The sequence below is a fragment of the Stegodyphus dumicola genome, chromosome 4 (assembly GCF_044657685.1).
Source record: "Stegodyphus dumicola isolate Sdum_Otavi_A_Nest chromosome 4, ASM4465768v1".
In the NCBI taxonomy this organism is placed as follows: Eukaryota; Metazoa; Arthropoda; class Arachnida; order Araneae; family Eresidae; genus Stegodyphus; species Stegodyphus dumicola.
Window position 1 is genome coordinate 31,021,108 of NC_140771.1, and position 13,152 is coordinate 31,034,259.

General features: G+C 31.5%; 1 protein-coding gene across 7 annotated transcripts in view; it reads right to left on the reverse strand.

Moving 5' to 3' along the window:
* Window positions 1-921: 921 nt before the first annotated feature.
* Window positions 922-13,152, reverse strand: part of LOC118181900 (protein OS-9) — a 70,163-nt gene continuing 57,932 nt past the window's right edge. For 4 of the 7 annotated variants that reach the window (XM_085814674.1, XM_035351132.2, XM_085814675.1 and 1 more), the window contains 2 exons: window positions 5,706-5,827; window positions 922-1,087 (listed from right to left, as the gene is read on the reverse strand). In XM_085814674.1, the coding sequence (XP_085670800.1) occupies window positions 992-1,087; window positions 5,706-5,827 (218 nt within the window). In that variant the 3' untranslated portion in view covers window positions 922-991. Of the gene's footprint in view, window positions 1,088-5,705; window positions 5,846-13,152 lie in introns of all 7 variants that reach the window. The other 3 variants (XM_035351131.2, XM_035351128.2, XM_035351129.2) reach the window with 1 other exon arrangement.

A 13,152-nucleotide genomic window follows, 5' to 3' on the forward strand; every position in this document is an offset into this window, starting at 1 on the left:
CATTAAGGTGTTTAGGCGAAGCATGAAAGACTAAAAAGGCTGAAACTCACTGTGGTAACTGAAACTACCTTTTAAGGAGTTATGTATTACATTTCTTGAAACATTATCTTAGAACTGACTTCAGAAAGTACTTAGAATTCAATAGTGAAGGATATTTCTGCACCAAAGAATATTACACGATACATTAGAAATATCTTTCATTAAATTATGATCACACTGCACTTGTTTACAAAAGCTATCAGATGTACTATAATTATAGAAATTTAGTTACATTTTAAGTTATATCAATGCATCATTAAAAATTAAACATAAAAATTATTGAGATATTTCTTTTAAATCATTCTCTTTGATAAGCAATGTACAGTTTTAATTTCAACATTCTCTTTGTTAAGTAATGCACAGTTTTAATTCCAAAGTCAACAAAGATCTTATGGGATATATAGAAATGCAGTATCTGAGAAAGGACAAATCACCAGACCACGGGGATGATAAAGACCAATGTACTGTATACACAGGCAATCCTTTCAGAGCTAGCAATTCTCCATGCCACATAAATTATTAATGCCACGATATTATAATATACGGTAACATGACATGTAAAATGGAAAGACTAAATTACAGATACTTTTAACTTAAAAATACTCCATAAAACAAACCAATAAATATAATAATTTTAAGAGAGCTATTAAAGCACACCATTATTTGATTAAGATATAAATGTCATGACACAGCATTCCATGGACAGTTTAAATTCTCATTACAAAAAATCGCAATTATCGAAGTTTTAAGATTTTCTACTTTCACAGAATTCAAGCTGAAATTCCTTATTATTATTAGCACTTCACCTTTGAACACTTAATGCATACTGTAGTAAATTAAAATAAAAACTATCAAAATTAATGAATCATAGCATACTGCAAAAAGGGAAGAAAAAGAGTTTAATAAATATTAACTTTATTACAATAAATTTATAATTTATATACATAAATTATCAATCATCTTTTTTCTCATCTTTCCAAATAAATTTATAATTTTCCTCCAGTTTTTTATGCCTTTCCATTTCTTGAACTGCCTCTTGCTGTCCAGTCTGAAAAAGATACATTTCCAAATAAATATAAAACATCTCAAAAAGGTCTTCAAAAAATAAATAGATAGATATAATTATGCATAAAATAGGTAAACTGAGCGCCTAAATTAAGATATTCTTAAATCAAAGTAGTTTAAAACATATTGGCATGTGTAGTTAGAAGATTCATTATTTACAGCTTTAAACTCTACAGTTTATGGAGTTTGATATTTAAAGAAATTCCAAAATTAAATATGACAGATTATACTGATGAATTTATAATATTTTAATAAGGTGATATGATACATGATAAAGTGAACCCCTACAGAAAAATTCTTAATATGCAGCAGATGAAAAAGAAGTTGTGGAGAATTCTTTATTTGCCCGCTGACCCGAAAGAGGGCGATACCAGCTTTCTCCCTCTTGACCAGTAGGAGAAAATTTGGACTGATTCTACACTCTGTTCTTTTGCTCTTTTTTGAATATTTGGCTATGCCATTCAGTTTACATAATTCAGGCCAAACTTTCCAATGTTTTGTACATGATGTTAACTTTCCAATGTTTTATACATGAAGTTTTACTTGGATTGTATTTTTGCATCCCTTATCTTGGCAACATCCTTATTGCATCGACTAATGAAGAAGAGCACATAAGCCATCTTCGTCAAGTATTTGATCATTTGAATAAAAAATGTTTGACTTTAAACCCTAGCAAATGAGTACTCGGAAAACCATCTGTTTCCTTTTTAGGTTGCCTTATCACTGCCTCAGATGTAAAACCACTGCCCGAAAAAACAAAAGCAATTGCCAACTTCCCAAAACCTACCACTATAATCAAGCTTAGGCGTTTCTTAGCCATAATAAACTTCTATTGCCACTTGTTACCAAAAGCAGCTGAGACCCCAAGCTTCACTGAATAACCTCCTTAAAGATTCATGGAAAAATGATAAACACCCCCTACCTTGGAACGACAAACTTAATAAGGCATTTGAAAAATAATGGTGTGACTCTCTCTTATTCTCCTAGCCTAAAGCTGAGTATTATGGTCAATGCTTCTGATGCTTCCATTGGAGCTGTCATAAACATTCGATACTCTAACAATTACCAGCTGCTACGGTTTTTCTCGTGGAAGCTATCTCTTACCAAACAAAAGTACAACACATATGATAGAGAGTTATTAGCCATTTATGCAGCTATAAAATACTTCAGGAATAATCTCAAAGGTCAACACTTTACTATATTTACTGATCATTGACCTCTAACTTACACATTCACATCAAAATCAAATTCTGCTTCCCCGCGACAAATTCGGCATTTGAATTTTATAACTCAGTTCAGCACGGATATTCAGCGTATGTCAGGTTCCAGTAATGTTGTGGCAGATACTCTCTCGTGTATTCAAAGCATCGATACCAATGCACCACTGGATTTCTCTCTTATTACTCACTCGCAAGCCACAGATGAGGAGTTGAAACATCTCAGTGAAGACTCAAACTGCTCATTGAAATTCAAGTCATTACAACTTACTCTGGACCTCTAATTACTTTGTGATACTTCTAATAACAGATTTCGACCTTATGTACCACTTTGACTTCAGAAAAAAACGTTTTTGACTGTTTCCACAGTCTATTGCATCCAGGTATTTGGGCATTCAAAAAAAGCTCATACAAGAAAGATTCATTTGGCCATCCATGCTAAAGGGCACTGCCAACTCGACTCATTCCTGTATCATGTACCAATGTTTGAAAGTTACCCAGCACTCACATAGACCTTTGAAAAAAATTGCCATGCCCTTCGAGCGATTTGAGTTCATATAGACATCGTTGGTCCTCTGCCGCCATCTGAAGGTTACCGATATCTGCTTTATCTGCATTGACAAATTTACTCATTGGCCTGAAGCTAGGACTTTTCTGCTGACTCTGTGGCTCAACAATTCATCTCCGGTTGAATTGCACGATTTGGTGTACCATCAATGGTGACAATTCGATTAAGGCTGACAATTCCAGTAACACCTTTTCACTTCTCTAACATCTATGCTTGGAATACACCGAATTCGCACTTTGCCATATGATCCTTCCGCAAACAGCTTAGTGGAACGTTTTCACTGCCACCTAAAAGTACCATAATGACACCCATTGGACTACATCACTCCCTCTTTTGCTTGAAGGAAGAATGTAAACCCCATTCTTCCTTCAAGCAAGACCTCGCAGGTACATCCGCTGAACTTGTCTACAGCCCGACGCTTTGATTGCCATCTGAGTTCTTTCAATCATCCTCTGTTCCAACAGATCCATCATCCTTCCTCCAGACTTTCCGAGAAGCAATGAAAATCCTGCCTTCGACTCCTACATCAAGCCACAATAAATCAGCCTCATTCGTACACCCTGCACTGAACACTTACATGTTTGTGCTTAATGAAACAGTAAACCCCTGCGCTCACTGCTCCATACAACGGAACCTTCAAAGTTTGTGCATGTAACAATAAGCATTTCACTATTCTCATGTGCGACAAAGAAACCGTTCTGGGAATAGACCGACTGAAGCTTCAAATTCTGAGATTCCTGTGACCGGTGATGATCCTAATCTCCTGGATCCACCTGCTTCTCCAGACCCTCCTCCTTCGCTCGACCTTATGCTTTCTCCCAGTGCTCCACAAGTCGCTACACGTTTGGGAAGACGTGTTCTTCAACACCAGATACTTGTGAATTATTTTTTTCTTTGTACCTGTGGTACTTAGAGGGGGGGAATACCACGGAGAACTCTATCCGCTGACCCAAAAGAAGGCACTACCAGCTTTCTTCCTTTTGTTCAGTAGGGAAAAATTTGGACTGGTTTTACACTCTGTTCCTGGCTGCTGTCGGTGAAGCATGAACTCATCTCTTTTCTGCCTCGTGATGCCTACATACTTGTCCTACAACTTTTATGCTTACTGCTAACATGGAGTTACTACCTGTAAAATTCTCATGTCGAGTGACTTACATCTGATGTTATTTTGATTATTAGTGAACCTGTGTTAAAGTATATATATTTTCAAACCTTAATAAAAATGGTAATGTGAACAAGATATCGTTGTTATACCTGCAGCAACAGCAGCACACACGCCACTCTAAAGCCACAACATCGGTAGATACTCATTTGGTTACAGTCTTTAATGATCATGCATCTTCAATGCCACAATCAGAAAATGCAATGCTGTATTCAGGTACAGAAAACCATCATATGAAGGTGATTATAAACAAGGCCTCAGAATATACTTGATCACCAAAGAATGCAAAATAGTCTAAGAATATGCAATGGAAAATTAATGAATGATAATTTCTAAACAATGGAAATGGACCTCACTGTTAGAACAGCAGAAAATCCTGATGAAAAATTGGGTATAGCAAAGATCAGAGAAGTATTAACCATTAAGAAATATATGCACATGCTTAGGGTATCAAAGAAAGGGGGCACCAAAAATTTCCTATTGCTGGTCTTACTATGCATGGTGCAGCTAAATCAAAACTGAGAGAGTGAGTGAGTGATAAATGGGAGACATGGGCACAATTCTTTTACCATTATCAATAATTGGTGCTGCACCACATCCACTTTTATCTACAGCAAACCATATGGATGGTAAACTGGGGCAATAATAATAATGTTAATAATAATAAAAAGAGGCAAACTGTTTTTAGGAACTGTTTCACCAATAAGATCATTTTTTAAAGACCATTTTTTATTCATGATTTGTAACAAGATATGAGACCAGATACAGCTTCATGAATGAAACTCACATATGAAAAAAGACAGCATAATGTACAATCATAGAAGATCTCTATTCCACAAAATCAGAACACATGAATCTGTTAAGAAGACCTGGTCACAATTTATTGAAATAAAGATGGTCAATTACTCATTAGTCATTTACTGTAAAACATTGTGTGATAACAGGTAATATGCTAACTTATTCACTACACTCCAACAAGACATTCAGGAAAAAGATCTATAGCAAATTCAGCAAATACAAGTTATACTTGCACACAAAATAAAAGCACAAAAGGCTCAGATTCCTAGAGTACTACTAAGCAATGATAATTTTAGCTTTTCCCTAGTCAGATATATTTATTTATGGCTCCAAATTATTCCCCCCCCCAAAAAAATGGGAACAGGATATTTCACATTATGTGACAATGATGTGAAAGATACAGAATGGTTTCAAAGCTGCAACAAAACACTTCTTCATGCTAAAATTCAACACCTTACTGATCAAAGTACTAAATTTTCTGAAACTGCAGGAAACTACATGGAGTGTATTGCATAAGTTAGTTTTGATATTTAAGTATGTCAGTTTTTAAACTTACTATGTGCCCCTTTAGTATTTCTTAGAAAACTTTGTAGCTAAAATAATTAAAAACCGCTTAAAAAATTTATTTTCCACATAGATTTCAGTAAAATTAGCTCAACCAGCACATAAATTACATCTGTGTGCCCTCAAAATCGATAGAGTCTTAACTAAATTCTAAGCCAAACACAAGGTTATTGCTTTGCTAATTCTATGTTTTACTTTAGCATGTTTCTCTTTTGTTTTGACAGAGAATTCTATATTCAATTTTTTAACCATCTTGTTAATCAAATCCATAAAAATAATTCCTTAAAATTACCAACAATGCCATGATCATATTTTGGAATTGATTAGTTTCTTCATCAGATAAAGAATGGAAATCTTTCCCATCTTCATTGTCATAGTAGCCAGCTGTAATTATTTTCACTTCAATTCTTCGACCTAGAAGAGTTTTCCAGACTATGGAAACATTGATTACATAAAATAACAACGAAATAGTATATATTATTTTAAGACAATGCATTAAAGTATGTAATAAGAAAATAAATGTATAAAATAAAAAAAAACTTTGGTATGTTTAATGCAAAATCTTTAGATTTTAATGAAACATATCCTAATAAAAAAATTACTATGACAAATAATAGAATTATATCTTAAAATAATCCAATAAACACAAGCAATATTAAATACAAAACTATCCAATCTAAGATTTTTTATCTAATTTTAAATTATGTTTATCTGCTATTTAAAAATATTTTGATCTTATGAAAATTATATTTCTTATGTGTTAAATTATCTAATTATATGAATTTGCAAATAATTACAGTTCATCTTTTACCATTCATAATACAAGACATTTCCCCCTTTGAAAGATGTTTTCAAATTTCTTATATTTCATCTTTTTCAAACTACTGGTTTACACACAAATGAATATATCAGATTTATTAAACTATTGTTCTAAATCAATTCTACTATCATATATTTTCTACAGAAATTTTAAACTTCAATGCATATCCTTGTATCCAAATACATTTCAAGAGAATGAATACTTTAAATTGTACCAACACAGAAATTAAACCTACAACCTGAACAGAAAATACATGCCCATTCAATAGAAGTTTTGTGCAAATTGTGCAACATGTAAAGACTATAGTAAAATAAATAAAAGGAGAACTACAAAATCTCATAATGCTAAAATTAAATATAATCGATAAAATTAACTCATCCTAATTTTGTTTAAATCTTTAATGCATTAAGATGAAATAGAAGCCAGATCAACATAAAATTATCCCTAGAAAGGCATATAAGATTTTTTGTTTCAAATCAATACCATGTTAATCATAGCTTGCACATTTCTCAATAATTGAAAAATGTTTTCAACTTTCTGAAAGCATGAATTAAAACTTCAGCAAAACAATTTCAAATTACAAAAATTATTTTGCACTCTGAATATTTGTCATCACTAATAGAAAAGCAAAATAAAAACTCAAATTTACTGATCTAGAAGATTCAGATTTCTTCAACAGGTTTCACACAGATCTCATACATGAAAATTAAGAATTTTAAGACTATGAATGGGAAAAAAATTAAGAACCTATCAGCAAATGGGAACTAAATCAATTAAAACAACTATCTATGGACCTAAATTCCCTTTTGTAACACCATTCTAAGTATAAAATAAAAGTGTGTGTAGAATGACTTATTATTAAACACATTTTAATATTTAATATAACTGTAAGATAAATTTGAGAATAAAATCATTTCCTACAATTATCTTCAAATTAGAAAATATTTTTTTAAAACATTCATGATTTTATACTTGTAACAGTCATGCATATTTTAAAGATTTACATGGTCATTTTAATAAATCCATTTATATTTTAAATGTATATTTATCAAAATCACAATCTAGAAAAATCTCACAGTTTAAAATAACAGATAATTACACATACTTATTACATTAGTTTTAAAAAGGTTAGGTTAGGTTAATTGATTATGGCAAACCAATTTGAGGGCTATCTGCCTATGGAAAGGATGCCCTTTGTGGAGGACCTTTTTTTAAGGAAACTGGCTCATATCCATGTTACACTTGAGGAAAACCATGAAAACTCCATGGAATCAATCCATTTGTCAGGATCTGAACCTAGGTTGAACTACCAGTGTTCAACAACTTCATTGCTTGTCTGCTGGTAGGCTAGTTTAAAAAGTTACTAGCATATTGAAAACTGCAAATACTGATAACACTAAAAAATATTTATGTTTCTGTTTAATCTGAAATTTTTTTGGATATTTACTTCATTCTCCTTAAACGATCTTTAAATTATTCTTTAAATCTTTCAAACTCTTTCTTTCTAAGTTTATTTGCTTTAATAAACAGGTGAATGTTCTAGTCTCTATTTTAACTGCTAATTTGTTGATACATCTAACAATATCCCACTGAAAAAAATTTTCTTTTACTTTATGTAATCAATTTTTCCCTCAATAATTTTCTCTTCACCTTTGAATTTTCAGATTTAGTTACAGATTTCTGTAATCTAAAAATTTCAAAAATCCTCAAAATTATAAGAGAAATGCATTACTATCTTCCTGTAAAACAACACATTCTTTCCCGAGTAATGTCATAAACACATTTTTTATTTTGTCATAGACCTTTTTATTGCCTTTTTTATCAACAATCATGGGCTTAATTCTTGCCCTCAAACTTCGAAAGAACTTTTCCAATATATAAAATCTGAAGTAATAGAGAAAAACTGTCTTAACAATCAACACATTGCCATATTGCCAACTTTCTAAAAGTGAAAATTAGAAGACTTTTTTAATGGGAGGGGGAGAATCAGAATAAAAAATGATTTTTATGGGAATAAACTGCCAAATATGTGAACTGAATATTCTGAGCCAATACACAAGGAAAACTATTATCATCAAAAATGTAAATATGTAAATCATTTGTATCAAAAATATGAACACCCCCTCCCCCCAAAAAAACCTTTTTAAATACTTCTTGCAGCATTTCTTGCTTTCATCGAAAGAGTGTACTTAAATGTTACTTTTTTGTAAAAATTTAAGAGTAATGCATTTTCATTATTTTAAAAATATCCTAATTATCATGCATGTGTAAAATGAATGTGAAAATTAGTGTTTTCAGAGTTTTTAATTAATATCTCCGATTTCAGAACTGATTTTTTTTTTCCTGCAGGGGAAGAGGATGTCGACCTCTTCCAGGACACAGAAAAGAATGGCAGAAAGTTTTAAGATGACAGCTATAGTAGTGACTGAGTTAAATGCGAACAAACACACAAACAGACATTTTTCTTTATATATATATATATAGATTACAATTTTTTTTTATACTGTGAGGATTATGTTAATTTTCCTAACAGTTAAATTTTGAGTTAAAGTTCCTTTCCTATTGTTATTTATTTCAACTTCTGGCCAGAACGTAGTTTTAGAATCACGTTTGAATGCAAATTGAGGAGTAGTATTTAACCGCGAAGTACTACTGTCTTAGTCAAAGAAAATCAGTGATTCTGGCTAGCACGTAGATAGCTTCGCAATGAATTAGTGTTAAGGGGGCCAACTCTGTTAGAAGTTTGATAGCTTCGGCTATATCTTTTAAGTTAAGATTAGTTTTGGTTTAGTTTTTAGTATCTTAAGTTCAAGCCCGAGTGTTGGCTTTATTGTAAAACTCCAAGACGGAGTTCTGTTAAACTTTAATTTGGAATAATAAAGGGTCTTTAACCCTTTTTAAGTCTTATTCACTGTCTCACGAACTCAAGCAATTATTTGCTTACCAAGTTCTTAAGATTCTTCAAATTCAACTGTAACTTAAAGTACACAGTACAGAATCTTATAATACAATTACATATTTTTATTTATAAATAGACATATAGTCTTTCATATAATAAATAATATTAATTGTGGAAAGACTCTCTGCTTAAGTAGAAGAATCCTATCACAATGGACTTTACACAAAAATGGTTTACTTTTAAATTACACATGCATACTCAAATCAGAGCTGCTTAGGAAAAAAACTATCATCAAACAAATCTCATTATTAATACTGCACATATAGGAAATTACTGCATTAAAGAAGTCAAGAGATCCCTTACAGAGTCTTCAATTAAATAATTATAAGTGTTTCCAGAAATAGAAGCAGCTTCTCTTAACATTAAGAGAGAGAAAAAAAAAAGACTTGAATGACTAGCATTTCATGATGTTATCTGCTACAAAATGAGCACAACCATGGGACCTGGAAAAAAAAATTCTCCAAATTTCAACAAACATATTTGTTTCCTGGTTTTCTTGCTGGATAAATTATGCATCACTTTTAAAACATCTCTTAAAATTAAAAAAACTTTCAGCAGTCCAAATATGTGTCCTAGAGGTAACAACTTGACTGCTACATGAGAAGGCAAAATAAACAAACATTCAAGTTGAATAATTAATGATGAATTTTCTATTAGTAATCACTGAAGTTAATTAAAAAATACAGTATGGTTTAAGGTTTTTGAAAAAAAAATTATAAACATATGAATAACTAAAAATAATAAACAAGTTTTAAAAGCACTTGAATTAATTTTTTTTTAACTCTTATAAAATAATTTCATGAAATATTACCTGCGAGATTTTAAAATGACTTGCATTTAATTACAATTCATATTATAAGCATATTCCCAATAATCTATCAATTTATTTTTAATTAAAAAAATCTTTTACAGAGAAATATTTCTAATTACATTGGTTGCAGAGTATGAACTTTTTTTTTTTTTTTTTTTTGTGTGTGTGTGTGTGTGTGTGAATATACAGCATCATTAATTTATCCACTATTATTCAATAAAACTGCACATTTATATTTAATGCAATATACTGAAAAATAATAATGTGAAAATGGCCACAATAAACTTTGTAAAAATTTTACCAAAACAACAGGTGAAAAAATAATTAATTCCTTATATATACAAAATTATTATGCTGCTCTGATCAGTATAGTGCAGTGGCTCACTAACTTTTTTTGCCTCATGCACACCTTTCATTGTTGCTAGAGGATCTTTCTCCCTCCAATCCAAAATTTGAAAATATATATACATTCATTTAATAATTACTTACATATTAGATAACTTTTTAATGTGTTTCAAAAATTAAATAAGAAATAGTACAGAAAATGTTGATAAATACCAAAACTTGAATAAAAGAACTTTTTACATTTATAAACTAGAAACTAAATACTTAAGGCTGATCGCATTCTCCTTCTGAATCTCTGAAATTCCTCTGGCTGAGAACCTCTGGTACAGATGTTAGTTATGCTGGCTATCGTGTCGATGGGCTGAGGTTCAGATCTCCAAAATGGCTTAGATATTTGTAAGTATACGGTGGCTTCATGGCATGGGAACATTTAAATACAAGGCAAGCCAATAGTCCTTTTGAGTGGCTTATGGAAGGGGAAGAGAGGTGGAGAGACCCCCAACTTCCTTTTGAGGATTCTCCTTCAAAATTATGACAGAGTTGGGTAAAGATAACTTATTACCTATAAGGTGTCTGAAGCCTATACCAATAACAGATGTAATCCTAAATTCCTTGCCATGATAAAACTTCGAGATTCGTTTCCGATCTTGTGCTATAGTAACCTTATAAGAGTTTTGTGAAATTTTTTAATCTTTTTTATAGATATTAAAAAATCTATTTACTACATATATAGCTTAGTTCCACTTGAAAGCAAAACTCAATTATCATACAGTCACCTATTATGAATAATTCATTTCATACAAAATACTTGGAAAACACTCAAGATATGCAATTTCATTTCATCCATTTAGACAATATTTTCCCTTCTACCATCTTTCAAAATACACAAGCTTACCTAAATTATTACTTTGATTACATATACAGAATGAATTCAAACTTTGTGAAATATTATATATGCTTTGTAAAGCTTCTAGGAAAAGTACTCATGACAGTAAGTAGTATAAGATAGCAAGAAAATTAAGGCAGAGAAGTGGGTCTCATGCTTCCACAATGCACAAAAGTACCCTTGGTTAAGACAAGCTGAGAGTTCATAGCTTATGTAAATAAAATTAGAGCTAAATGGTTATTAAGGAAAAAATAAATAGAACCTTTGAATATTTTAAGTGCAATATGTTAACATGGAATCTTTTCCACAGACAGACAGTTTGAACTCATTTTCCATAATATAAAGGTCATTCAAATGTAATAGATAAAATACTAGATTTAAATGTACTTTATGATTATATACATATTACATACATATTATACATATAAAAGTTTATACTATATATCATTGCTAATCACACTTTCAAATTGGTACTTCTAGTATTTAAGAATCTCATAAGATTATAGATAGCTCACACACACATAAGAAAGAGAGTGTTACAGAATACCCATTCTATGCAGACTTACAAAGTTTGTCATCGAAAGTGAACCAGTAAACTTTCAGTAAGTATTTTGGAAGTTCAAAAGTGATTTGGAAATATGCCTGAACTGTAAAAAGTATGGACAAAACACTTTTCCACACACGCGTGGTAGATTATTGTTAACACAAATTCAGATTTGCGGTTTTGCAGGTGAGGATGGTGGTTCGGTAAAACCATTGAAACTAGTCCTGTGAAAATTTTGTAAATATAACGCTGATTTTTGTTGTTTGACTTCTGAATTAGTATTTATTCGGCGCTTTATTGTGTCTTAATTATTGTTAACACATCTGCTGACTGTATATGTCCCCACAAGAGTAAGAAATACAGAGATTTTCTGGACGTCATTCCATTCTTGGCTGATTGCTCTCAGGATTTCATTGAGCATGTTGCTGTATATTAGCCTCCAACGATAACTCCACTGAGATTTAGCCACTCAAACAGTGCAAGACATGCATCATTGAAGAAAACACCTTACGAGTATTCACACATGAAACAGTCAAAACAGCTTTTTTGACAGGTTGAATAAGAATGTGTCTAATTTACACTCATGTGTTTCTGGGACAGTAACACGACTCCTTCTTCTTGATATGGCATAAGGTTAGCAGTTTTTATGTATGTCGATAGTGGCATTCTCATATGTCACAAAGTAACTTGTGGACAATATTTTTGGCTGCTTTTGCCCATCTACTCTCAGTAGATTATTGACCATGTTGCTATAATTTAGACTAGAATAACAACTCCACCAAGTGCAAGCCATTTTTGATCAGTTTGCTAATCTTTTCTTAATGTTTCTGTTATTGCACCAAAATAATTGCACCATGATTGATCACAGGCAGACTTGGGTGGAATCATCTTGGGGTGGGGACTTGCTCTTCCTGATAAAGCATAATGTCACTAGTTCACTTCCAAGACAGAAATTTGTAAACTTAGTCTGATGAGCAACTTTTTTTAACTTATTAATATCCATAAACTTATAAACTAACTGCTTATATGCTAAGTGTAGTTGTTTCTATTGTCATTATAAAATCAGAACAGCAGATCTATTCACATTAAATCAAAAATGAATAATTTCAAAATATTAAAACAAAGATGCAATTCATAAGCTAATCATTCGTAATTGCTCGAGAATAATGACTTTTGGGAGCTTAGACCTCAAAAAGAAATAGTTTGATCAGTATACCTGGAGATAACAGTATAGTGTAAAACATCCTTCAAAAATCAAACCACAGAAGCAAATGAATTTTCTCTGTCATCATTCATTAATCATTACTGAAATTTTTAAGGTTAGTGCTTAGTCAAACTTATTCAACAGATTTTTTAAATTTTTAATAAACTTGC